The 24,889-nt window shown below is 40.6% G+C and overlaps 1 protein-coding gene across 1 annotated transcript in view; it reads right to left on the bottom strand.

The window, feature by feature from the left end:
- Nucleotides 1–24,889, bottom strand: part of ELP3 (elongator acetyltransferase complex subunit 3) — a 93,171-nt gene that overhangs the window by 44,800 nt on the left and 23,482 nt on the right. The window contains exons 8-9 of the mRNA XM_072858219.1: nucleotides 15,558–15,719; nucleotides 12,081–12,207 (exon numbers count right to left, since the gene is read on the bottom strand). Of these exons, the coding sequence (XP_072714320.1) occupies nucleotides 12,081–12,207; nucleotides 15,558–15,719 (289 nt within the window). The remainder of the gene's footprint in view (nucleotides 1–12,080; nucleotides 12,208–15,557; nucleotides 15,720–24,889) is intronic.

Below are 24,889 nucleotides of genomic sequence, written 5' to 3' on the forward strand. Positions count from 1 at the left end.
AATCACTTGAGGATGCGGCGTAGTGCTCTCGCATGCATGAATATTCCAAATGGAAGCACATACAACTTCAAAGCTACTAAACAAATTTTCTTTGAACTTGAAGTTTTCTCCCCTCTAGCTAAAGACTGTAAGCCAACTAGCATTTAACACGTCTCATATAACAAAGATGGATGCTAGAGTAAAATTTAAAATTTGTGTGTGTGGAGGATGGACAGGACGTGAGAAATTATTGTAGTGGTTTAATTGTAATTTAAAAAAAGTCAATTCAGATCAGGTGAAACTTAAATGATCTGGAGGGTCATAAACATGGACCTTTTCATACCTTAAAATAACGTTTCTCATAACCTTGCCCAATTTATGTGGTATTAGAGAAAAGTTGAGTACTTTTCTCTATTGACATTGAGGGGCTGGAGCGTGTCCAGAGAAGGGCAACGAAGGTGGGGAAGGGTCTGGAGCACAAGGCTGATGGGGAGCGGCTGAGGGACCTGGGGGTGTTGAGCCTGGAGAAAAGGAGGCTGAGGGGAGACCTCATCGCTCTCTACAACTGCCTGAAAGGAGGGTGTAGCCAGGTGGGCATCAGTCTCTTCTCCCAACTAACAAGCCATAGGACAAGAGGAAATGGTCTCAAGTTGCGCCAGGGGAGGTTTAGATTGGATATTAGGAAAAATTTCTTCACTGAAAGGGTTGTCAAGCACTGGAACAGGCTGCCCAGGGAAGTGGTGGAGTCACCATCCCTGGGGGTATTTAAAAGATGTTTGGATGAGGTGCTTAGGGACATGGTTTAGTGGTGGGCTTGGCAGTGTTAGGTTAATGGTTGGACTCGATGATCTTAAGGGTCTTTTCCAAGCTAAATGATTCTATGATTCTACTTTTTCACATAAATAATATAATGAGTAACCAGAGAATCCTGGAATTCACAAATTTTTTTGCTTCACCTGAGCCCCATTAAACATACTTTGCTTGTAGGAACAGCTGCTCTGTGAATTACAAACAATGAATCTTAATAAGATCCCATCAACACACATTCAGTCTACAAGGTTATACAAGTTAGCTGCTAACATGTTTTATGAGAACAGTAATTGATTTTACTAGCATATGCCTTTGTTGTAGAAGTTCCCTGTTACTAAAGCTAATGGCATCTATAGGATCCATTCATCTACCACCTCATAAACTCACTGCCACTATGAATACTCAGGGTCCAATGGGTGTAAAATCAGTCGTTTAGATGCCAAGAAGCCACTGATTTTTCCATCAAGGCAGACGTATCACCGTGCATGATGGAATCCTTTTGTCCAACTCCCGTCAATTGCTGTGAGTCTTAAAAATCGCACAACATTGTAATTACCGTCCAAGAAGAGAGACATTAATTGAAAACCAAAAGTCAACATAACACCATGTGAATCAAAAAAAGATCAGAATATAAGAGGAGACGGAATCGGGAGATGAAGTCCTGAACTCAAATATTTCACTTTCCTGTGCGTTTGCAGTAACCTTTTTAAAGAGAAAACCCATTAGTCACCCATGTATCTGTTCAGAGTTGCAACAGAAAGGTCAAATGATTTGGGATCATAATGAGACCACACAGCGGTTTGGTCCCATTTTCAAGTTCAGTAACACCACAACTCAGCCAATATTAAAAGATTGTACCTTGCAGTTTTAATCTGATTTTACTGACCACTTTAAGTACAGAACAAATTAGAAACATGTTTTGAAGACACTCAAAAGCTGCAGTTCTCCCCCTCACTCCAAAAAGAAAAAAAATATATTCTATGGGATTCCACTTCATCTTTTTACAGATCAAAGATTCAGTTGCCATCTTTAATCTTCTTGCTCTCAAGATGTTCAACTGTTTGAGGAGATATCAGTTATAGGATAAGCGCAGCAATTTTTAAAAGCGATTTACTAAAATGTCAGCATTTGTTACAAATAAAGGTCACCAAAATCTATTTTTTAATGACCGTCCACTAGCAATCAGGTGCCACTCAACCTGATTCTTGAATTGGTTCCTTTATTATAGTCCCTGCATTAAACAGATTATTAAATTCATGTCCGACTACATTAAGATGAACATTATCTTAACTCTCCATATTACAGCATTCCTTATCTCCATCAGCTGTATTATTTATAACTATGAATAGTGGTAGTACTTGAAAGCTACTGTGTTGAATGACACTTCCAACTCTACAGGGAACGAACAATCACTTAGTAGTTTAATTATATGCATTAATAGAAGCTTGTGGCTCAAAAATGTGGCTCCGTTTTAACTCGAAATTTGCATTTTCCCCTCTTTCTTGTAAATGCTAGTCTAATTAAAATGTAACAATAGGATCTGCATTCACTGATGCTGACAATGGCCTACTGACCGAGAAGTATAGACTAAATTGTGCCTTTTTACTTGCCTTTTGGAGCAGCCTGAGAACACACACATCATCAAGCACCAGTTGTCACCTGGAAAGCAGGGAAATGCGGTGCCAACAGCAAGCTGAGAGGTGGTCATTTTAAAGTCACTTAACATCAATATCTTGCAGTTATGTGACCTTATATTTCCTATTCAGTTACCAGAAGATAGCAAGATACTACTTGTTAGCTGCTCTGAACACCATCTGTTTGCAGACTCTGCCTCATGATAAATGAGACGGGTTTAGATCAAGTTTACCACTCAGTGAGAGAATGGTGAAAAATAATATTTACTGTGATGCACGTTATGAGTGTATATATGTTACACAGTGCAATCGTATACACGCTGTGTGCAAAACCAGCAGAGCACACGTGAACATGAATAAAATGCGGACCGTTCAGTGATGATGAGGCAGATGAGCCCTCTACGAAAGGGAAGCAAACTCTCTAGCATTTCACCTGCGGCAAGCTGGAGCTTGTTGTTCTGCCGACTGCGTGCACACCCATTCTTCAAGGTAGCTTTACCTGACACTTAGTTAAAATACATAGAATTAAAATACAGTTGAAACATTTTTCTAATATAACCTGGGGAATTTCCAAAGTTGCCTTGGGTTTATATAGAGACACTATGTTGAAATTACTTGTGCCAAATACACCACTGTTTCTGAGGTCCATCAGGTGTTATCTGTCCTCAAAGAGCAACGCTTTCTGTCTATTCAAATGTTCTTTGGGGGAGCGAGTTTACAGTGCGACTCGTAAATCCTCTTGCTGAATCAGTGATGGCTGATGCAAACACAGTATAACACGGCAACATTTTTAATTAGGCTCCTCTGAAATGCCTATGTTACTCTATATATGCTGTCGTGAATCTATAAAATTGATTCCATGGTGGACTTAAAGCAGAAATAAATCAAGTCACTTCTGCTTAATGTCTGTACTCATGACAAAATCTCCTATAGACGTGACCACGGGGCAAAAAGTTTCCAAAGCAGATGATCCAAATTTCCAGCTCTCCTGAGAGCACCCGTAAAGCATTCTGCAATCACGGGGGGAAAGACCATTTTCCAGTTAATTGTTATAACTTTCCTTACTATAGACAGCTACGAAATAAGATCCTTTCAGTTCCTGATGCATTTAAGCTGTCAATTTTCACCACATAGTAAATAAATATGATTATGGAAACTACTAAGCCAAGAAAACAGTGCCATAAACTCCAACATTTCTGCCATAAGAGGCTCAGTTCTGTGACAATGACCAGCATCTATTTTTAAGCCCGTCTGCCTGCAAATTTCTTCAACACTAGCATATATTAGTGTATAGAAAAACAGCACATCAGAGACTGTAGCACGGTAATGCATGGTAGGTGAAACAGAAAAGTTTGTTTCATATTAATTTTGCATATTCGTTTTGCTAGTCTTTAAATTCCTAAAGGAAGAGGCTCAAAACACTGAAGAAGTTCATCAGTACCACATCACTGAAGGCCTTGACGTGTCTTACTGAACTCTTAGAATTGCACACGTTAACAAAAACATATGGTTTTGGTTGTTACTTAATGGAATCATCTATATGCTTACTTTAGGATGTTCTATAATGCCTCATGTGTAGACTTTGAATGTCAAATAAGAAGAGTGGATCTGGCTGCTAGCATCCAGAGTGACCAGTGTAAAGGACCTTGTAATTCACCCCTCAAGGTGCAGAAAGCTGTTATACGTCCTCCCTTCCCCAACAGCCTCAAAACCCCAAATCCACATGCCAAAGGGAACTTTTCCAGAAGCGTCTATCACAAGTGAATCCTCACAATCTTCAGCTTCAGTAAGAACACATTATCACATTAAACCCAGGAACAAACTACTCTCAGGGTGCAAAGCAACAGTTATGGTGGAGACAAACTAATTTACAGGAGCATTTAGTCCACAGATGTGAAGCTGTCTTCAGCGAGTTATTTACCAAGATGATGCACCTCAGCGTCATAAACACCCTAATTCTCTGCATGGTATAGGAAAGTGCTGCTGCCAGATGAGGAGGGAACATGCCTGCCTCCCATCTCCCATCCCATCCCTCCCACGTCTCTTTTTACCCCTGGGCTGGCAGGATCTACAGGTTGCCTCCCATCTAACACTCCGCTGGATAGTTGCTCTTTCCAAGTTTGCACAGAACTTACCACAGTTCCTAGTCTGTGACAGTCCCCGGCACTGCTATGATACAACTCAATAATAAGAAGAGACATTTAACATTTGGAAGAGGCCTTAGGCATCAGCAGCATGACCTTGGAGCGTGGTTTTGACTCCTGAACACAGTATCTATCCAAACACCAAGACAAATCTCTCCAGATTGTGCTCACTGCACCGAGCAGTCCCATCTGCTTAGTCTTGCAGGTGCTCCAAGTGAGTCTCCATTTATTACGCAGTTTTGGAGGAACCCATGAGAATACCTCAATCAATTTGCTGTGAAGTTTCACCTTCACTTTTACCAAGCACAGAACTCTGGTCTTTATGTTTCTGGAAGGGTCAGCTTTCCCCTAAGGCTAAGTACAGGAAATATAGCATTTTTCATTGTCTTAAGTACACAAGTTTTGCAACACAGATCGCCGTACAGCATGTCTTCTACCCTAAAAAACATTGAGACCAGCAACTCTATAATGTTTTTGATAATCTAATCCTCCTTCATCAGACCTCTCCTTTCCGTAAGGGGCATCAGTACCACTATGTGCTCTCTCCCACTCCACTCAGCCCTGCAAAAGCTTCTCTCATTTATGTTCACAGCAAAACCATTATGCTTTTCCAGTATGCTTTTTTTATTAAAGAAAAAAAACCCCAAAAAACCCAAAACCCAAAAACCCACACAAACCCAACAACTAAGTCCTCAAAAATTTAATTTGGACATCATGGCTTATCACTCTGATGACAAGCATTCAGTTTCTGCTGATGATTTGTGCTAAAATACATTTTTTACTGAACGATGCTGTTTGCCTAAATGCCTGGCAAATTTGCACTCTATCGAAGACACATCCCTTTATTCCTGCGCTCCTTTCCATTTGGCTGTATGTTCCCAGCCATATGCTCATTATTGACTTGAGCAGCGAGGGGCCTTAGTGAAAGAGCCCCAGAAAACAACTTCTGAACGCTGGCGTGAAAAACCACCACTTGAATAGACAGAGCGACTGTATGAGCCTATGCAACCCACAGTTGTCTGGGGACTGTTAACTGCAGCAATGACCTTTTAGCTCAGGTAGAAAAAGGGTCTCAACTTTATATTTAACAGAAGCTTTTTCTGAATGGGAAGCTATTTTAAAGGTAGCGTTTGTTTTTATCGTAACTTTTACGGCTGGCATGCTGGAGGAAAATGTGTGTGCGGACAAAATACTAATTGAGGAATACAAAGGAAGCAATCCAAGAGCCATAATAAATGCAGTTTTTCCACACAGCCATGCAATTTATCACATCCATGCTAATAGTATAGCAATATGTACTGTTTCTATGCAGTACAATGCAACGTAGCAAAGAGCATGCTGCTACTGAAACCCCCACCCTTTGGATTTTCTGGTTCAAACTGTGACACCCTATCCACATTATGCACGGAGCCCCAAACGACGCGGAAGGGACCAGTTTTACCTGTACTATTCAACTGATTCAGCTATGCTGTTTCCGCACACTGTCACACCAAGGGCTGCAGCTTTAACTTCTACTTATTTCCTATGTTGCACATATCCAGAGAGAAGTCTGACCTGCTGTATAGGAAACATACCCAGAGCCGCTGCAAACACACCCAGCGAGCAAATAAAAGTTATTTCCACGCAGACGCTGGAGAGAGAGAGAGAGAAGCTTTGTGCACACAATTCGCCCATCTGCAGAAGTGGACACACACTGGGGCTTTATCTAGATATTTTATCCGCCGAAATATGAGCGCAATTATCTGTGAAAATAGTTTCTAAAAATAGCCTGTTCCTTACTACCATGATTCTCATTAACATAAAAATTACCACAGCATTGGCCATAGTTCATGAAACTAATTGTTTCCAAAGTGAAGAGCTTTTTAGGTCTAACATCTACTAAGACTCCGAGAGAAGCTCTAGTAACTGAAGGACTGATCATTAAATACTGCCTAATCTCTTTCTGTAAATGTGCCTGTGGAAAAAAAAAAAAAAAGACAAATTTTCAGAGGTAATGCTGGCTACCTGCCAATAATAGTGTTTCAATGAGATGTTTAGTAGGAATTGAAAGGAAAATCATTTACCCCACTGAACATTTCAGAGCTATATTTAAAAACACAGGTAATTGTCTTCCCAAAAGAGTAAAAATCAATGTAGATCAGCAGTTTAACTGTCTTTTATTACAGTTATTAAAAGCTCCTCATAGAGGTGCAATATATTAGCTTCATTATGAATTTCACCTCCTTGATAAAAATGAGAGCCCTCAGGAAAACTCTCCTTATTTACAGCTAAAGGCGATACAATAGTATTTAAAGTTTTACAACAACATCAAATACATTGCAAAGAGAAAGGACACTCGTATTACCCACTACATTACTTGACCGTTATTTTTTCTCTCTTGTGTTCAACACACCCAAGGAGGCTGCAGCCCTCTGCATAACTTACGCTTGGATCATAGCTGCATCAGGCATTTCACTAAAATCAGTCTATTTCTGGGAAACGCTTGTTTTGCAATTCCTTCAGAAAAAAAACAGCCTGACAGATGACTGTAAGAAAAGGAATTTTCACCAGACTAAAATCATTCGATGATTGCATTTTATTTAAAGGACACAAAAATGGCTCTGCTGAATTGAACCGAAAGCCTCTTCAGCCTGACACTAGTCTCCAGCACTGACCGGTGAATGGTCCTGCCTATGCTTTTACCCTCATCATTTTATTTATATGAGACTTTAGATGGACAAAGTGAAGCCACAGGACCTCCTCAGGGCTCTCCTCAAGGAAAAAGAGCTTCTCAGCAACCAAAGGCCTATCTAATGTTTCTGGGCAGCATCCACCAGCTCCCACGTTCCTTCAGAGCTGGAGGGTTCTGCCAGCAACTTGCTATGATACTTCCCCTGACACTTCCCACACTTGAAACTTCTAATCTTCTGGCTCTCCTCCCTGTTTCCTTTCTTTTTTTCTGCTCCCCAGATTTATTTCATCTATGAAGGGTCTTTAAAGTTGTTTGAGATGGGCTTACAGCCATCCTTCCCAGAGGACCAAGAGGAACAGCAACAGTAAATCATGGTTAGGCAAAGACCATAAAAATAAAATAAAATAAAGGCAAACATAGCAATACCTTCTCCATTAATAAATGTTACTAGCTTCATAATATTTATACTAGAGCAGATATAGTTTGTTGATTATACTATTGCCACTCAGTGTTTTTGCAGAAACAGAAGGAGGAATCAGTAACAGCATCCTGGGAATTCTTTAGCCTCCTAAAGTTTTTGCTTAAATCCTAAATTCTGCTTGGTAGCCCTGTTGGCAAGTGTGATTCATGAATCCTCCCAACCATTTACCCCTAGAGCCACCTCATCTCTCTCGTGCTACAACAGCAAAGCTGAGTGTTTATCACGTTCCACAGAATGAGGTGTCTGCTCTGGTAACAATTCCATTATTCCCGCTGAGTCCTTGATTTATTCTAGCTATTATTCTAATTATTTTCTCCGACCACCTGCTACGTGAGGCACTGTGAATCGGTCTTATCTGCTATGCTTGCATTTGCCAACAATAAGTAGCAGTGTGTGTGTGTGTGTGTGTGTACACGTACACTACCTGACACTCCCGGCACAACGACATGGGTGGTGGGAGGAAGCAGAGCATAATCCCTCCCTGCTGCGTTTTCCCGTGTGTGGAATGAGGTGAAAAGACCTGAAGTTGAAAGGAAATCCTCTGAGGCTATAAAAAGAATCAATAGTAAGGGAAGAAGAGAGGCATGACAGGGGAAGGAGTGGAGAAGCACAACATAACTGGGGCACAGGACTAGTACATACACTCTGCTTAAAAAAAGTAACTGTAATGATCTTCACGACGAAGGCAGGCAAAAAGGCAGTCACCTGACACTTACTGTAAAAAAGAATATATACGTGTAACGAAAGATCTATCTAATATACTCACTCCTACCAATAAATTAAAAGTTTTGAATAATTATTAATAAACTCTCCAGGAAAACAGTTGCTGTACACACACACAACTTTGAAAACCTAGATATGCTTGCAAAAGAGTAACTGATGGGCATCCTAGCTGCTGCATGGAAGTAGCAGGATACACTTCCAAATCAATAGGTCATAAGGGACAGAAGCAATGTTACTCTTGAAACTGTAATTACCTGTTCAATTTGAAGAAGCACCCAGTATTTTTAGTACGCAGTCAGCACAATCAGCGAGTTATTATCTTCCCAGGAGAAGCCCCTGTATTTAATATATCAACTGGTAATGAAGGCAAGGTGCTTAGACCTCCTTCTAAAGTCATTCTGGCTCCTTTTTGTCCTACCTTTCCCTGGTCTGAAAAGTACGTGGCTAGAAAGGAGGATAATATCACAACAAATAAAGTTACTTTCTCTAAGCTTATTTAGAACTACCGCAAAAGCAAAAATCTATAAGGATCCTTGATAAGGCGTAGGTGTCTTTGTCCCAAAAAGTCAGAGGTATCTCATAGGAAGATTATATGTTTTTGTGAACTAGGAGAATACTGCATAAAAGAGCACTACTGCTGCTCATGAACAGCTTAGTACTGTTGCAAGAACACAACAGATGCTCTCCACTCGGTTCCTCTCTTTGCTCTCACATTATTTTTATGTAGTAGAAGTGTCTAAATATTTACCAGCATGGACTAACATTTATACAGCACAACATATAAATAAGTTGTTTTAATAACTCAAACCAATGATATAAAATTTTAAGGTAGGGAATAGAGAATGTACTATCTAGCTGAATCCCTGGGAAAGACAGAATTATTGTCTGCTGAATACTTCTATTATGTTCACTAGTGCAGGGCTCTGGAAAAAAACAAAACCAGAGGGTTGTTTTTACCCTTTATTCTCTCCCATTTAAGACAAAGTATCTTTTAAAAATAAATCGTAAAGCATTTAAGATAGCATGAGAAAGGCAGAGGAGAAGGTAAAAGGAAGAGGATAGCTGTTTACCATTCCTTCTCAAAACATGCCACGGTGATCCACAACCTCTCCACTCTCATTCCCTGCAGCTCCATTTTCTGAAACGCCCAGCGAGCACTTAGCCGGGCATCAACTCTGCAGCTGACTCTTTTGCACAGGTCTTTCTTCATGCGCTGTCTGAGCGTGGTGGGGACCCTGTGCGCGCCTCTAACATGGGCATTTTTGATTCCTTCTTCTCTCCCTTCCCATACTTCCTTCTCTTTAAAACAACACAGGTATAATTCTTCTCCGTGTTGATGTGATCTATCACCTCTTCCCCGCCAGCCTGCCTCTCCCATTTCTCTTCCTCACTCTGCAGCACTCAGATTACTTCTTGAGGGCTTCATCCTCCACACTGATTACTCATCCTCCAACTCCTCATCTGTATGTTCACCGGCATCAAATCTTAATTTGATCTGTGAGTCCCGCTTCAAATTTCTGAACTCATTAACAGGGCTATCACTTGAGCTAGTCTTCACCCCACCACCCTCTCTGTATTCTTGAATTCGCCCTCTTAAACTATCACCTGGTTTTCTTTTTCCCCCATTTCTCTTACCTGGCCCTCCAACCAGCCATTTTGCCAATTCCAGCCCTTCAGCAAAAAATTCTGAACTTAACCCTTCCTTTTCTAAATGGAAAAGTGTCTTAATTCTCTTTGGGCCTCATTCTCATCTACTCTCACTTTTCTCATCCTTCCCCATCACAACGTGCAAATTCCTTCCTGCCGTGTCCCAGAGCTGGGTCACCACCAACACTGGTTTTCCCAGCTCCTAAAGCCAAGAGACTTCTCTGGCACAAATAGTCTAACCAGTTGACCTTCTCTGCTCTGTTTTCTCCTTCTCTTGCTTTTCTGTGCTCAACTATTTTCCCAGCTTTCTTTTAATCCCCCCTTCTCATAATTCCAGCCTTTTCACCACATTCTTGTCTCCTCTTTCTGCAAACTTTGCCTTCAGCCTCTTCTGTTTCTGCAAAAAGTGTCATTAATAAATGGACAAAATACAGCATGGCATTATCCTTCCCCTAACAAGACAGGGAGCCCACTGGCCTGCAGAAATTGGAGGCAGTTCAGCATCACTTGACGTTAGTATCTTTTAAACAGATTCCCTAAATCTCCTGCAATGAAACAGGAGCAACTCCAGATCCGACAGTGGAAAAGCCTTAGCCATTTATCATGAATAAGCAGCAAAGAATAATAATCACTAAATACTTTCTGTGGAAGCCTGTAATTCTGACTTAAATAATTCCTCCCTCTTCAGTTTTATGTCTTGCAAATACCTTAGATTACTGTCTCCTCTTTGCTGGGTCTTACCCAAGGTTAGCTCTTTAAATCTTTTAGTCAGTATTGCTATTCTTCCACTACAAATTCTCTCCAGCCTACTATTACTTCAGTAATGACAGGCCCATAAAGAACCCAGAACTACGGCTGCAATTTCATGAGATATTGAGTAAAGGACTCAGGTTTTGCTGTACCCTGCATCACAAGTAATTCTATGAAAACACAGCTAATGTGATGTCCACCCTCTATCTCCTTCAGCAATATAAGAAAATAATTCAGGAGCAACAGTCTGGGGCAGGAATTTTGAGTTAACTTTCAGCTCTGTCACTGCCTTCACCTCTAGTTTTATGCACATCACTTTGCCCCAGCCTCTCACTTTGTCACACAAACATAATATTTGCTGAGTACTATGATGTTTATGAAGAGCTCAAGGAATTCTGTACAAAACCCCTTACAAAAAGTACCTACCACAGTTTTCAGAATTTCCTCCATGTACTGTATGGCTGCGTTTTGGATTGCTTCTTTCTAGACGTGCCTGTTTGCAGAGTACCAAAATAAACCACTGCTTTCTGCCTGTATTTCTAATCAATATATTCTGTCGCATTGATAGCTTTTTAGTGCCAGAAAGCACCTAGTCTGACCTTGCACAGAAATATACCTGTGATTCCTGTATCATGACTGCAATTTCTGCATTATTTTAAAAAGATGACCAATTTTGACGTAAAAAAAAATAAATAATGAAAAAAATCTACCACGCTACCAGATAAAGTGGGTAATTCCCTACAACATTTACCATTTGCTCTTTTCTCATTTCAGTTTCTATAGAAATAATTTTATATTTTCTTCCACATCATTGATAAAGACATTGAATAGCACTGAGCCAAGAACAGAGATGCTATATAATACACCTATACACTCTACTTTGCAATTAATTACCTTCAAGATAGTAAGCTTTTAACTTTGAATCATGCACTATTCTAAATCCAAGGAAAGAAAACCACCTTGGAAAAAAGTAAGAGCCCTAGTTAATATCGGAAGAGCTATACTCCACAGAGACCCGAGTGACTCAGTCTTTCATGAGGCAAGGATATAATTTTCTGGATGAAGTAGTTCAACAAATCTTTCTCACCCTCCACCTTCAAAAATGAATTTTCAATTATTTGTCCTTAAGAAACAATTCTGGCCTGGATCATAACGAATAGCTGAGCTAAGAAAGAGAAGCAGCATTAGATGACAAAGCTGGAACACACTAGAAACTCATGGTTATTTTAAGCCATACTCACAACAAACTGGTCCATGTCCCTTTCAAGCCCCATGTTTGGTAGATCAGGCATCATGTGTGCCACCACTTTAAACCCGGCATCCTTGGCCAAGTGAAAGGACTCGCACACAGCCTTCACCGTGTGACCTCTGGGAAGAGAGAAAAGAGATTCAAGATCACACAGAAAAAAAAGATGTATTTTGATACGTATAATTGAGATTATTCTTAGGAAGTGAGAAGGTTGAGTTTTATTATCAGTTTATCACCACTTGAGTCTTGGAACATGGCTGCTAATAAAGTAAACTACACTAGGGGCTAAAAGTAGCCCAGTTTGCTACTTCTATAGCAGGTGAACCCTACCAAGGCTACAGCTATTCAAATCACAGCCCAAGAAACTTTCGAGAGCTGCTGAAATTCAATTTGTAAAGCAATGACACCAGTTGATGCCGCAGCACAAGCTGGGACACACTGCACTGAAGACTGCGTATAATCAAAATTAAGCATAACTAGAAACAAAAGCAACAGAAGAGCAAAAGGAGAAGAAGGATGGGGGCTACATAAAACCAGCTAGCTAGAAAATCATTCTGCAACATGCTTGCTGAACTCTCAAGTACTCCCCTCAGAGAAACACAAACTCTTCTCAACTTCTGAGAGGTGCCAAACCTCCGAAACATAGGCTGGATTGTGACTTTTGAAGGATTTCATGTTCTTCTCCACCGCCATCAAACCAAACTAACTCAGGCTTGCTCTGCAGGAGCTCGGAGAGAGTGGGAGCATGAACGATCACAGGACCAAAGGTTGAGTCTCACATAACCCATTAGCCTCATGCAAACTCCTCTCTCCTTCCACCTCCATGGCTCAGGAGCTGCCTTTTGCCTCCACAGTAGCAATCACTATCACTACAAACAGCTACTAGGAGGTCTCCATCACATGTGAACGGTCTTCCCACAAAGTCCTTGCTTTTGCTCTTCCCCAACTGGGAGGGCTCTTCCACTACTGGCTGACATTTCTATCCCCTTAGCATCTGCTACCTTCTTCCCTCTCCAATCCCCGTTTTCTTCCCATCACACTTTCACACCAGTTCACCCTGTCTTTTGGAATTCCTCGCCAACAGATTAGCTCAGCAGGTGACTCTTCTTCTCCTCGACAGTCCTTTGGATGAAAAATTAACACCACCTGGGCATCTCTAGAAATGCATGCCTTCTGCCAAGACCTAACGTTAACCAAACCAAACCAAACCGGTACTTCCCTTGTTTTAAGGATCTCTTCCTTCCTCTCTGCTGGAAGGTTCTGCCTCTGTTAAACCCCTACATGTAGTTTTATGGCCATAGTTTTATTTATGATTTTTTTCAGAAGTATTACGGTGTTTTTTTCTGAGACTGTTCAAGGACAGTATTACTCAAGACCTTGAGTAGCCTGAGGGGAGTAAATGGAGACTTGCTTCATAAATAAAAATTATTTTCTTATTAGAAGTGGAATTTAAGCTGCATCAATAACTTGATTATTTGATGCCTAGATCTGTTCTTGAATATTTTTCTGCCTCACAGCCACCAAAAGCACTCAAAAACCTCACTAATGACTTATGGAACATAATAGAAAGTAATTTCCAAACAGTTAGCCTAATTGGTTGTAATCTGACATTTTGCTACAAGCAAAATATTAAAAGTTTAAAGCCAAAACACATCCCCCACAAAGCAGAAGAAGAACAGAAGCAAAATGAGGTCATTTCAAAAGAAAGAGAAACTTGAATCACCCTTCTCTAAAAGAATATTCCAATTCATTGTTCTAAAAAGTTGGAGGGAGATATTTGAGTGAACAGCCTGCGTTTTCCCTGCTCTGAGACAGCCTGCAGCAAAGCCTTTTAGGAATTCCGCAAGCAGCTTTGAAAAGTGCCAAAAACCTTTAAAAATATAATTCCATACAGGATTACTTCTGAGTGAAATCAAGTCAGTAATATACTACTTCATTCTTCTTCTGCTTCATCAGCAGGAAAGCAAGGGTTCATTAGCAAACGTACAAGCCAAAAGTGACATACAGCTTTGAATGATTTATGGTACCAGTTCTGATGTGACAGACAAAACTGGAGGAAAACTGAAGGTGACTGAAGTGATAGCTAAGTGGGGTTTTACAGTTCCACCTCAGGATGGGACACCTTTAAAAGATCTGAGGTGAAAAAAGATTTTAAGAGCTGAAGAGAAATTAATTGTTAAATTTACAGTCTGCATCAGAATTAACCGTTAATGAATGCATCTATTCTAAGAGTGACTTAGCTACATTCCTTAGTATGGATCTTTTCCTTTGGAAAGCTCTGACATCTAGAGGAGGAAGGTACCACCTATAAATATTAGCTCTTAACTCTTGGACTACTCAATAAATGGCTTCTCGTCTACTGAGACCTGGAGCCTGACCACTTCATAGCAGTGACATCCTGCACTTCCATGCACCACCAATACTACAGCTAAACCCCCAGGAGGAAACTCATTTTAGATTCTTTAAGCCTCTAAAAGAAAACGTCCAACATTTTCAGTTTTGCGCTACTGCCTTTAAGGTAGGTATTAACAAAAATGTGCTTTGCTTATTGAACCATAATCTCTCTGTCATTACATATGATTACGGTTATTAAACATCTTTGGTAGGTGACTGGAATATGCAATAAGAATGAAGGCAAGTTGTATGAGTGTCAGAAGTGAAAAACAAGAAAAAAAATCACTTCTTTCAAAATCTGAACAGAATTATGAGACTTGCAACAAAAAAAAAGAAAGAGAGTGGCTTACTTGCCTGTAAGGGATGAGATGAACAATGTATTGTGCACTCTCCTATGTAGGACAACTGTTCCTTTAGCCATAAGTCCACTATGACGAAGAATAAATCACAAGCCTCTTGCGACTATATTTTGCAATCCCTAGAGATACTGTATGCCTAGAATGCCTGTGGTTAATCTATCAACAGGTGTTGTTTCTGGCTATGCCTCACCCTCTGTACTTGCCAATGCCACCTCTCCTCTCCAATACTCAGCAGAAAAAGGTGTCTGGTGTAGAGAACATGCTGTTTGCTGGTAAAGTACCTCCAACAGATTATACTGCATTGTATCTACTCAAGCCTACAGATTATGAATTATGTAGGATAAGAACTATGACCTCTCTCTGGGCACATGTTCTACTTCACAAAACTGCATTTATTTATGAAGCAATAAAAAAAAGAGAGAGGTATGTACAATACAGGAAAAGAATACGATTTTAAAAGAAAACATCACAAATAACCCCATTTTCTCAAGCCATGGACTACACAATATCACAAAGAAATCCATGAAGCCACTGCATTTTATTAGTTTTTATTAACAGACATATGGCCACACAAGCAAGGAAATGAGCTAAACGTTTCAACATTCAGTGTTAAATGGGTGTTCAAGCAAACAGGTCAAGACATGCTACTCGAGAGCATTCCAGAAAGCACACAGTGAGCAGCCACGCTCAGCGTCGCACTGAAGCTTTCTTCTCACCTGTTGGTGTCCCTGGCCACGTCCTCGTACACGCTCTGCACTCCGATCTCCAGCCTTGTACAGCCGTAGGATAACATGTCGCTTAAATGCCGCTTCAGGCAGTAATCTGGTCTGGTCTCTATTGTTATCCCAATGCATTTTGTCAGGCTTCGTTCTGAATACCTGCAAAAAAACCCATCCTTTATTAAAATTGTGAGGTGACTTCAGAAGAGTTTGCAACATCTTCTAGGTGAGAGTTTCTACATCACTACCAGAATTAAAATCCAGGTTAAAAACCTCAAATATCCCAGCAGCAAGGGAATCCTCAACCTTATTGCAATGCATGGATGAAACGATACACAAATATGCACACTAATACAAGTCTGGAGTTTGCTTTGTATAAAAGAGAACTGGACTGTGGCAGATTTTTTAAACAGTACTTGTAGGAAGATGCTCCCAGACCAGACTAGGCCTTCCGTACTCATCATCTGGAAACTAAGCCTGAGCAAAAGGGAAAGTCAGAGTAGGCAATGAGAACTGTGTTCAGTTTTGGGGCCAAACCAAAGGCTGTCTGAGCACTCGCTCCCGCTCAGACACTGACAATAATACAGGACCTCATGTTAGGGAGAGTTTGGTATAAGTACATTTTCATTTGTTTCCCGTGGCGTACAGATAAATTGCAGGGACTGGGACAAGATCCAGCTGCGTTCTCACAAGAAAACGTGCAAGACTGTCTATGAAAAAATTCCACAAATCACCTCCCTTTGTGAACAAGTGGCACGCTCTCAACTTCATTGAAGTCTAATGCAGAAACAAAATTAATTGTTAACCTTTTTCTCCCTCCTCTCCCATTTATCACTGGATGTCTAACAGAGACTAATTATTCCAGCTAGTAGAAAAATCCTCTACTGATGACAAATGGTAAGTTACTGACCTACGAGACAGTAAAACAAAAGAAAAAAGGAATCCAAAGCAGTCTTGAATTAAAGTTCACAAAAGGAAACCATCAATCAATATAATCTCCAACCCCACCAGCAAGGATAATATTCCTTTCCATGTAGGAATCATTTCACTTGACCATCTTTCCCGCAGAATATGGTGGTTGTATAACAGAGGACTGCAGCACAGGAGAAAAGATTTACAGTGGGAAGAAGGCTTCTTCTTTTGAAACCATTTGAAACTGCATAGAATCTGGATAATTCCCAAACCAGGATGTGGGCAGGATTAACAACCACTGTTTGAGAGGAATATCGGTCTCTTTAATGCTCCCAAATGATGACGATTTCAGTATTAATATTAAATGTTGCTGCAAAGAGGACACCTTGAGTAAGAGAGAGATGTTATGCTGATACCTGAAAGAATACTGCACGCCAAAAATCACAAGGATGACTAACTTCAGCTCTTTGTTAGGTGTTCTGTAAAGATTCATCATCTAATTTCCAGCTCCAGATAGCTGGAAACTTCTGAATCAAAATAAAGCTCCAGAGCCTACCTTAGAGCATGATGGAGGTCCAATTTGACAAAAAAAACCTAAAAAACCCAACAACAACAAAAAACCCACCCTCAACCCCCCACCAAAAATCCAGCAAAAAACCCAAGTGGGCTCAGACTCACAAGCAAAAATATTAACTCCCTTCAAACTGTTAAAGCCTAAGATATATAAAGACCAAGATATTTTTGGGATAGACTGTAATGGCTGTCAAAATAAGCATCTTGAAAAAAAAAAAACAACAAAAAACCCACGTAAAACATTTCAGAGTTTGTGGCTCACTAATCTGACAGACTAACAGAACAATTGTTTCTCACGTCAGGGAAAACATTGCCAACGTGTGATTCATTAACATCAGACTGAAAAATGCTCACTTTTAAAGACGTGATTTGCAAGAATTAAAGAAAGAAATTTTAGCTAAGGGGGGGGAAATACGTTACCAGATAACTCGCCCATCATGCCAGAGGGTATGTGCTCATATTAAGCACCTGCAGTCAGGGCTAGAAATACTGAAGGGAGAAAAAAAGAATCGTATCCGCCTCCCAAGCAAATTTATGGCCCAGATTTAAAATGCTGAATGTAACAAACACCAACAGACCCTAAACTATAACATCTGCTAGGGCACCAACGGGATTTCAGTATGGTGTAATGGTTGGTAAAATTGTCTTGCCCAACTCTATGCTGAAAAGAGAAGCGTGTCTTAATGATAACCGGAAAAGCAAACCGAAGACAAACCCAAAACAGATGAAGTAACAAATATGGCATTTCCGAGAAAAGTCACAAGCTTCACCAAATCACCATCTTCTGTAAGACACAGACATTTGCAACCTGAGCCAAAAGTCCTCCAGCTCTCCCCAGCCATCCCGAAGACTTGTTGTGAGTAAACAGAGCGCAGTCTCATACTCATACTTCTATTAATGTAAAATAAAAGCTTGAATCACGTGGTCCATATTTAATCAAGACTACAGATTCCTTCCAACTAATTGAAAAAGAGAAAGAAGTGTGTGACAGCCAGCCTTCTGCAGAAGGTGATTCTGGCAACACATCTCCATCATTTCCTGAATAAAGAAAGATAAATTTGACTTTTCTTCTGTCTTTTCTCAACTTTCAATCTTTAAACACTCATTTGGTTACTCAACATTTTTCCTATTTGCAAAACGAGCAACTCTATTTCATTTGAAACCTAAAACTAAAACTAAGGACAGGCACAAATTGTAAGATTATAAGTTAAGAAGCCAAACACAGAGTATTAGAAGTGGACACGAATTAAAAGCTTTACTAGATTTACATAACCTATCATTTTATGGAAGGAGTTATCAAATAGTACCCATAAAGGCTGTACCAATCATCATTATGCAGCACAAAGTTGCATTATACAACTAAGTTAAATTTTAATTTTTCAGAAATAATTCTGTCAGTGTTTAACATTTAGTTTCATCATTTCCCTATGCATGATCAGCACCTCCTTCGCTGCACCTCCTCCTGCACCGAGTCAACAGTGAGCTATAGGAGAGAGCTCAGAGACCTGAGAAGACAGGAAATCCTATATAAAAGGTTATCTGCTAAATACTGGATTTACATCAAGACAGATACTGATTTTTTTTTTTTAAATCAAATTGGCAAGATCTCTGATTTTAAAGCACACTCAGGATCCAAGACAGATACTTACCAGCCAACAGAGAAAAAGAAAAGACAAACTGATGTCTACTTAAGAGTAACACTTTTTTTTAGTGGAGAAAGCTTTTGGATTTTTTTGGTTTTTATTTTTTTAAGAAGTGTATCTTTGAAATCTGATCCTGATTTGCAGGTCTCAAGCCAGATTTTTTATTATTAATCAGTGCTTTATCTAACAATTTATAGTAGATTGGCTATTTCAAGACTGACTTTGCTCATCTCCTACTTTCCGTGCCCAGCTTTCATCGTAACTGCCCGCTGCAAACATGGTGCTTTCTCACATTTCTAGCAGGTTGGATAGGCACATTTTTGCCCTGGCAAATCCATACTGAATCCTCGCGGCCACTTTCCTGACCATGGAAGCAGCTTCCACAAAGACATGCTCCATAATGTTCTCGGGGACCAAGGCGAGGCTTAAGTTTCTTGAAGACAGACCTGACACTTCCAGTCACTGGAGACCTCTCAGTTGTCACGATCGCTCCAAGGTGAGATGGAGCTGCCTCGCCCATCCCCTTCCACAGACTTGCATGTGTCCAATTTGCCGGTGGTGTCCAATGCAATCCTCTGCCATGGGCACTACCTCTCACCCCAAATCACCACCTAGCAAGAGCAGATCTTGCAATAAAGACCGAGGCAAAGAAACACTGCATACCTCAGTCTTTTCCTGCGTCCTTCATCACAGAGTTGCCTGCCTCATCCAGCAGCAGACTCACATTTTTCTTTGTCTTCATCTGCTGACAAAAGTACTTATGGAAGTCCTTCTTGTTGCCCTATAATCCCCTGGAGTTTCAACTCCAGCTATACTTCCTAATGTGCCCTCTGCCTGCCTGTATCCCTCCTGGGTATCCCATACCTCCTTTCACCTTCTGCACACAGTCCTTTTTTTGTGTTTGAGCTCCATCAGGACTTCCCCATTAAGCAGTTAAGCAAAGCTGGTGACCTGTCGTGCCTGCTTGGTTCCTGCATATCAGGATGCAGTGTCTTTGCAATCTGAGGAGGTTGTCCTGGAAGATCAGCTAAGCTCACCTAGACTTATTCACCCTTCAGGGCATCCTTCCATGGGATCCTGCCTTTCGGTTCCCTGGAAATGTTCAAGTCTGTTGTCCTGAATTCTGATGTCTTTATTCTGCTACTCACATCCCTCAGGATCTTAAGCTCTAACATCTCAGAGTCATTGCAGCCAAGACCACATCCTTCCCTCAACCAGCTTTTGTGAGCAGCAAATGCAGGAAAGCACCTCTCCTAGGCACTGGATGAGCCAAGTATTTCAAAATATTATCATAGTGCACTCCAGAAATCTCCTAAATTAGTTGCGTTCCACCACGTTGCCATTCTAGCAGGTATCAGGGCGTCAGACTAGATTCAAGGAGTTTTGTATATTGTTCATTAAGTGCATATATTCTAATATCATCTATCATTCTAATCTAATATAATCTATCATTCTAATATCATCATTTTCATACCTTTTCTTAGCACTATCTCCAGTTTTTAAGCATTCTTCTTGTTGCCTTTGCTACCAAAAACAGCCACAGAACTTTGCAGACACACCAGTACTATATCCAGATGGAATATAATTTGCCTATTCCTATCCAATTTTCCACTATTTATACAATCAAGGGTAATTTGGCTGCTGAATCATACAGAAAGCTCATGATAATGCGACTTAACTCCTAAATATTTTCTAGATATTTCGCTGCTTCTCAGAATAGAATCCTGCACCATTCCTAGAAAAACAGCTTTACATTTTCCCATAATAAAGTACACAGCTTGCTCGTATACAACTTACTATGGAATACAGATTTATCCCTTATTTGCCCATCTCCAATATTGATAGCTCCTGCCAACCCTTAGAAATTACTGTTTTAACACAAGTATTAAACACAAGGCCCAGAGGCAAAAACCAACACAATCCTATTAGAAACCATTCAGGTCAATGACAATAATTTTCTGCTACGCCTGTTTTGAAAACCAATGTAATGGGTGACATGTTGTTCTAGTCTCTTTCTTAATGCCAAAATATCTCACTGTACCAAGTCAATTCTCTTGCAGAAGTTTATGCATATTACACTTCATTTCTCCAAAAAACCCTGTAAGCTCCCTAAAGGGATACAGTGACTTATCATGCTAATGGACATGATGGATTTGCCTTCACTTAATCTTTAAAAACAACAGACATCTAGCCACATATCCTGCAGGAATGGCATGCTAGCCAAGGCAGATATGAAGAGGGAACAGACTCTATCCAGCTGGGCAGACAGCCTGAAAAGCAGATAGCTAGAGCTCTGAAGAGAGTGACTTCAAGATACTCAGATACAAGGGGTTAAGATGACCTTGATGAGGAGCAAGACAAGCAAAACTATTACTGACTGAAGACCAAGATAAGCAAAATAGAGAAAGCCCCAAGAAATTAGATGAACCCAAGTTGAGAACTCCACCCGTGATGGTCTTGTATATACAAGTCCACCTGATATCCAGGTTCATTCTGGCATTAATATTTATGATGTGCATTTCTGCTGGAACCTGAGAGTGGAGATGGATTTTATCTTCTCACGCAGCAACAAACATCTTACAGGATTTCCCCTCCTTCCCTGGAACAGTCGTATTTGTTATTTGTAATACAGCAGTGCTGAGGAACCCCACATAATCAAAAGGATAATCAGAAATCAAGACAAGTGTATAGCACAAGATGACAGTGGGGCAATTTTAATAATGAATTGACCACAGAGGTGAATTATGCAAATAAAAACAGATGCTAAGCCATACAAATGAAGGAAATGAGATACAGAGAAACCTTAAGATTTGCACAGACATAGCTATTGTAAAGTCAGTTCTTTTCAGCATGATTACAGAACTGTCTGAAATAGGAAGAAGTAAAGGAGAGATTATTAATTTTAATCATTAGAGAATATTTGACTGAATTTTCAGAGAAACTGGTACATTAAGCAGACCTTCACATCAGAATCTGCCTCTAAAATAAGCTTGGCTTTTGCACGTCAAAAAGGCACCTACCTCTCCACCAGACACAGCAGTTTGACATAGGGTCTCAGGTACTTTCTCACTTAGAGGAAAAACAGACAGCACAGTTCTGGCATAAAACAACTCATTTAACAAAGCCTCTACTCGCTCTTAATTAAACTTTGGTCTGCAGACAAAAGTCTCATCAGCTAAGAGACCTGAACATCAAAGACTCGATTATTTACAATCCATACCACAGCAGCTTCCAAACTCCCTGCTTGCGATCAGAGTGGCAGGATGCCAGACAACACAGAAAGTTTTGCCTCATCCCAACAAGCTCAGAAAAGATAAACTGTAAGAATAAAGCAGGTGGGTTAACATAGTGCGCATACAGCATGTTAATCACACACCTTTATCTGTTTTACACGTTTCAGAGTAGGAGAGTGCATAAAGAGGAGGTAAACAGAGAGGCAAAAGAGCAGAAAAAGGCATAAGAAGCAGCAGAAACAGTTCAAAGGCAGCATCAAACAGAACCAATCACCAAGAGCAAGAAGTATTTAGGTGTACCCACCTATATGGAAAGAAGGGAAGGATCTAGAACAACTCATCACAACCCAACAGTTCCCAAAACCTTGCCTGTAGGACAATCCAGCATTACTTCAAAAGCCGAAGAAAACCTTCTTGAAGGTGAAGATGGAATAAATTATGAAGATGCTTATATTACTTGATCACCATTGTTGCTAATGGATTATCCAACAGCAGCAATTTCCCCAAAATGTGGTGCTCTGCACTCATACACATCGCAATGAGTAGTCACAGCTTAGCTGGGAAGGGGAAGGCACTGCTGCTTATCTACCCTTAGCCTATCCCCAAGAAAAAAAAAGAAACCAGTTGCAAACCTGCCCTAGAAGAGGTGCTTAGAGTCTTGTGGAAAGAGGGAAACGTTGGAGGGCTGGGTGGGAAAATCAAGAATTTTAACCAGCGACCAAAGGAGTCCTCGGCAGAAGGTTCCTGCCCTTAACTTTGTGAACAACAAAGACTGTGAACATCCAGCATCTCAAACAAGTCTAAGATCTTGAAAAAAAACCTTCTTGTGCCCTTGACTACAAGGAGCATGGTCCTAGGTGTAACACAATTACAGGTGTTCAAGACAGACAATGATGTCTATACACATGGAATTAAGACAAAAAGTGACACCGTGAGTTTCTGAAGGGGAAACTGCTGATATAATACACAAATATCTTACGTGCCACATCCTTACCTATTACTTAAATGAACTCCTTCTCCTTGATCTCCAATAGCTCTGCTTTATCACACTGCCAATCTCTGAAACACAGCTAGCAACAATTAATTCAATACCTACAATTTCCTGCTAGTAAACTAAACAGGTAGCATCTTACTCATCCGATATGTTTCAAAAGTTGCATGGTCGATGATTGCCCAGAGAAGATATTTCTGAAAGCTCAAATGCCAGTTATTTGGCTTTATACTGCTCCCTTTTCATTACAACATTTCAGCGTTTTATCATCACTACCAGGAGTACGACAGACTGCTTTGGTTTCTTAGCAGCATCAGTTTCCCAAGGTTCAGTTTTCAAATACTGAAAAACTTACAGTCACTTAAAATACAGTCATTTATTGACTACAATATAATTTTCCAATTTTGATAAAGTAACAGTATTTATACCTGCTAAAAGATAAGTGAGAACAAATCCTTTTTTTCGTGAAATGCGACTAACAGATAAGTCATATGTAATTATGCTCCCTCCTGCTGTGTCACTTGGTGTTAGAAATCTAGGATAGGATCTGTGTTCAAAATAGTATCCATTCTGAAGCAAAAAACCTAGAACTTACCAGTTTTCTCTCTTTCTTAATTTGTTTACCAAGTTGTAACCACAATGAATGGATCTGACATCTGAAAATCCTCCGAAGAAAAAGCACAGCATGAGCAGAAGCGGCACAGTTATGTTAACACACTTCAGGCCTAATCAAAGTAGGGCTATTTGCATGGACTAATTAAATGCCTGGCTGTAACGACAAGGAGGTAGTGATGTTGGCTATAGAGGGAAGGGGGTGGAGGTTGTTTGGTTTATTTTTATATCATTCACAGCTTTCATAGAGCAACGTCACGTAGAGGACCTCTGGGCACAGAGGCTGCAGCTTTGCTGGAGGGACCTTGCCGTTCACAACAGCCAGGACAGCCATGCACCAGAGCTGCTCTGCTCTTACCATGCTGGGCTAATAAATGCACAATTATTTTGAAAGCCATAATCACTGCCTGTTCTCAGAGGACATCTGAGCAGGCCCCAAAAGGTCTGTCTTCACTCAGGAGGCAAAAAAAGGGCACTGAACAGAAAACCCCGACAGGACCTTCTAACACCGCAGGCTTATTTTCTAAGCTCCCATCCATCAAGTTCAAGGCAAGAGCAATACAGATAATGTTTTTTTTCAGCAACAAATTATGAGCAAGCCGTAACTGAAAACACCACGATGAATAACCATATGCTAGAGTGAAATATTTCAAACAAGAAAAATCGCATATGCGTGGGTCTAACAGGAGCCGAGTAGCAGCCTCTTTTTTACCTATCTCTGTCAAAATGAAAGGTTTAAGGGAAAAAAGCTGAAACAAGGCTAATATGGGCAAGAGAGTGCTTATCTCCTCCTCCCTTATGCTAGCTCAAACCTGTCCCAGTGAGCAATGCCAAAATATAGTCTTGGAGACCCAAGTCTTCACATTTCTCCCCGAACAGAAGCAGTGACACGAGCTACCAGCTTCCTCGCATCGAGGCTTAGAGAGACCTGAGTCTCTGAACTGCCTCCAGATGGCAACTGGGGTGCTACTAACAAACTGACCTGGTCTGGAGGTGGAACGAGGGACCTGCATGCTCCAGAAAAACACAAACAGTGCCTGGGGCAAGTCCAAAGGTCTATTTAGCCCAATATCCCACCCGCTCATGGCTGTTGCAGATGCTTAGATGCTCTACAGTAGGAGCAGGGCAAGCTGCAGTGGTATTTTCCTTGAATACTCTCACAGTTGCAAATTATTTCCTCTTCAGGGACTCCCTGATCCAGAGGTGATGTCTTCAGTAGCAGTAGGTGTCTTCAGGGTTTAGCAGCTCTCAATGGATATTTCTCCTGTAAATGTGTTTGGTCACCCCTCAGCCTAACTACGTACTACACAAAGAAGTGCTTCCTTCGTATTTCATTTCCATTTCATCTGATAGCCCTAGTTCTTG

Source organism: Ciconia boyciana, chromosome 3 (assembly GCF_034638445.1).
Source record: "Ciconia boyciana chromosome 3, ASM3463844v1, whole genome shotgun sequence".
Classification (NCBI taxonomy): domain Eukaryota; kingdom Metazoa; phylum Chordata; class Aves; order Ciconiiformes; family Ciconiidae; genus Ciconia; species Ciconia boyciana.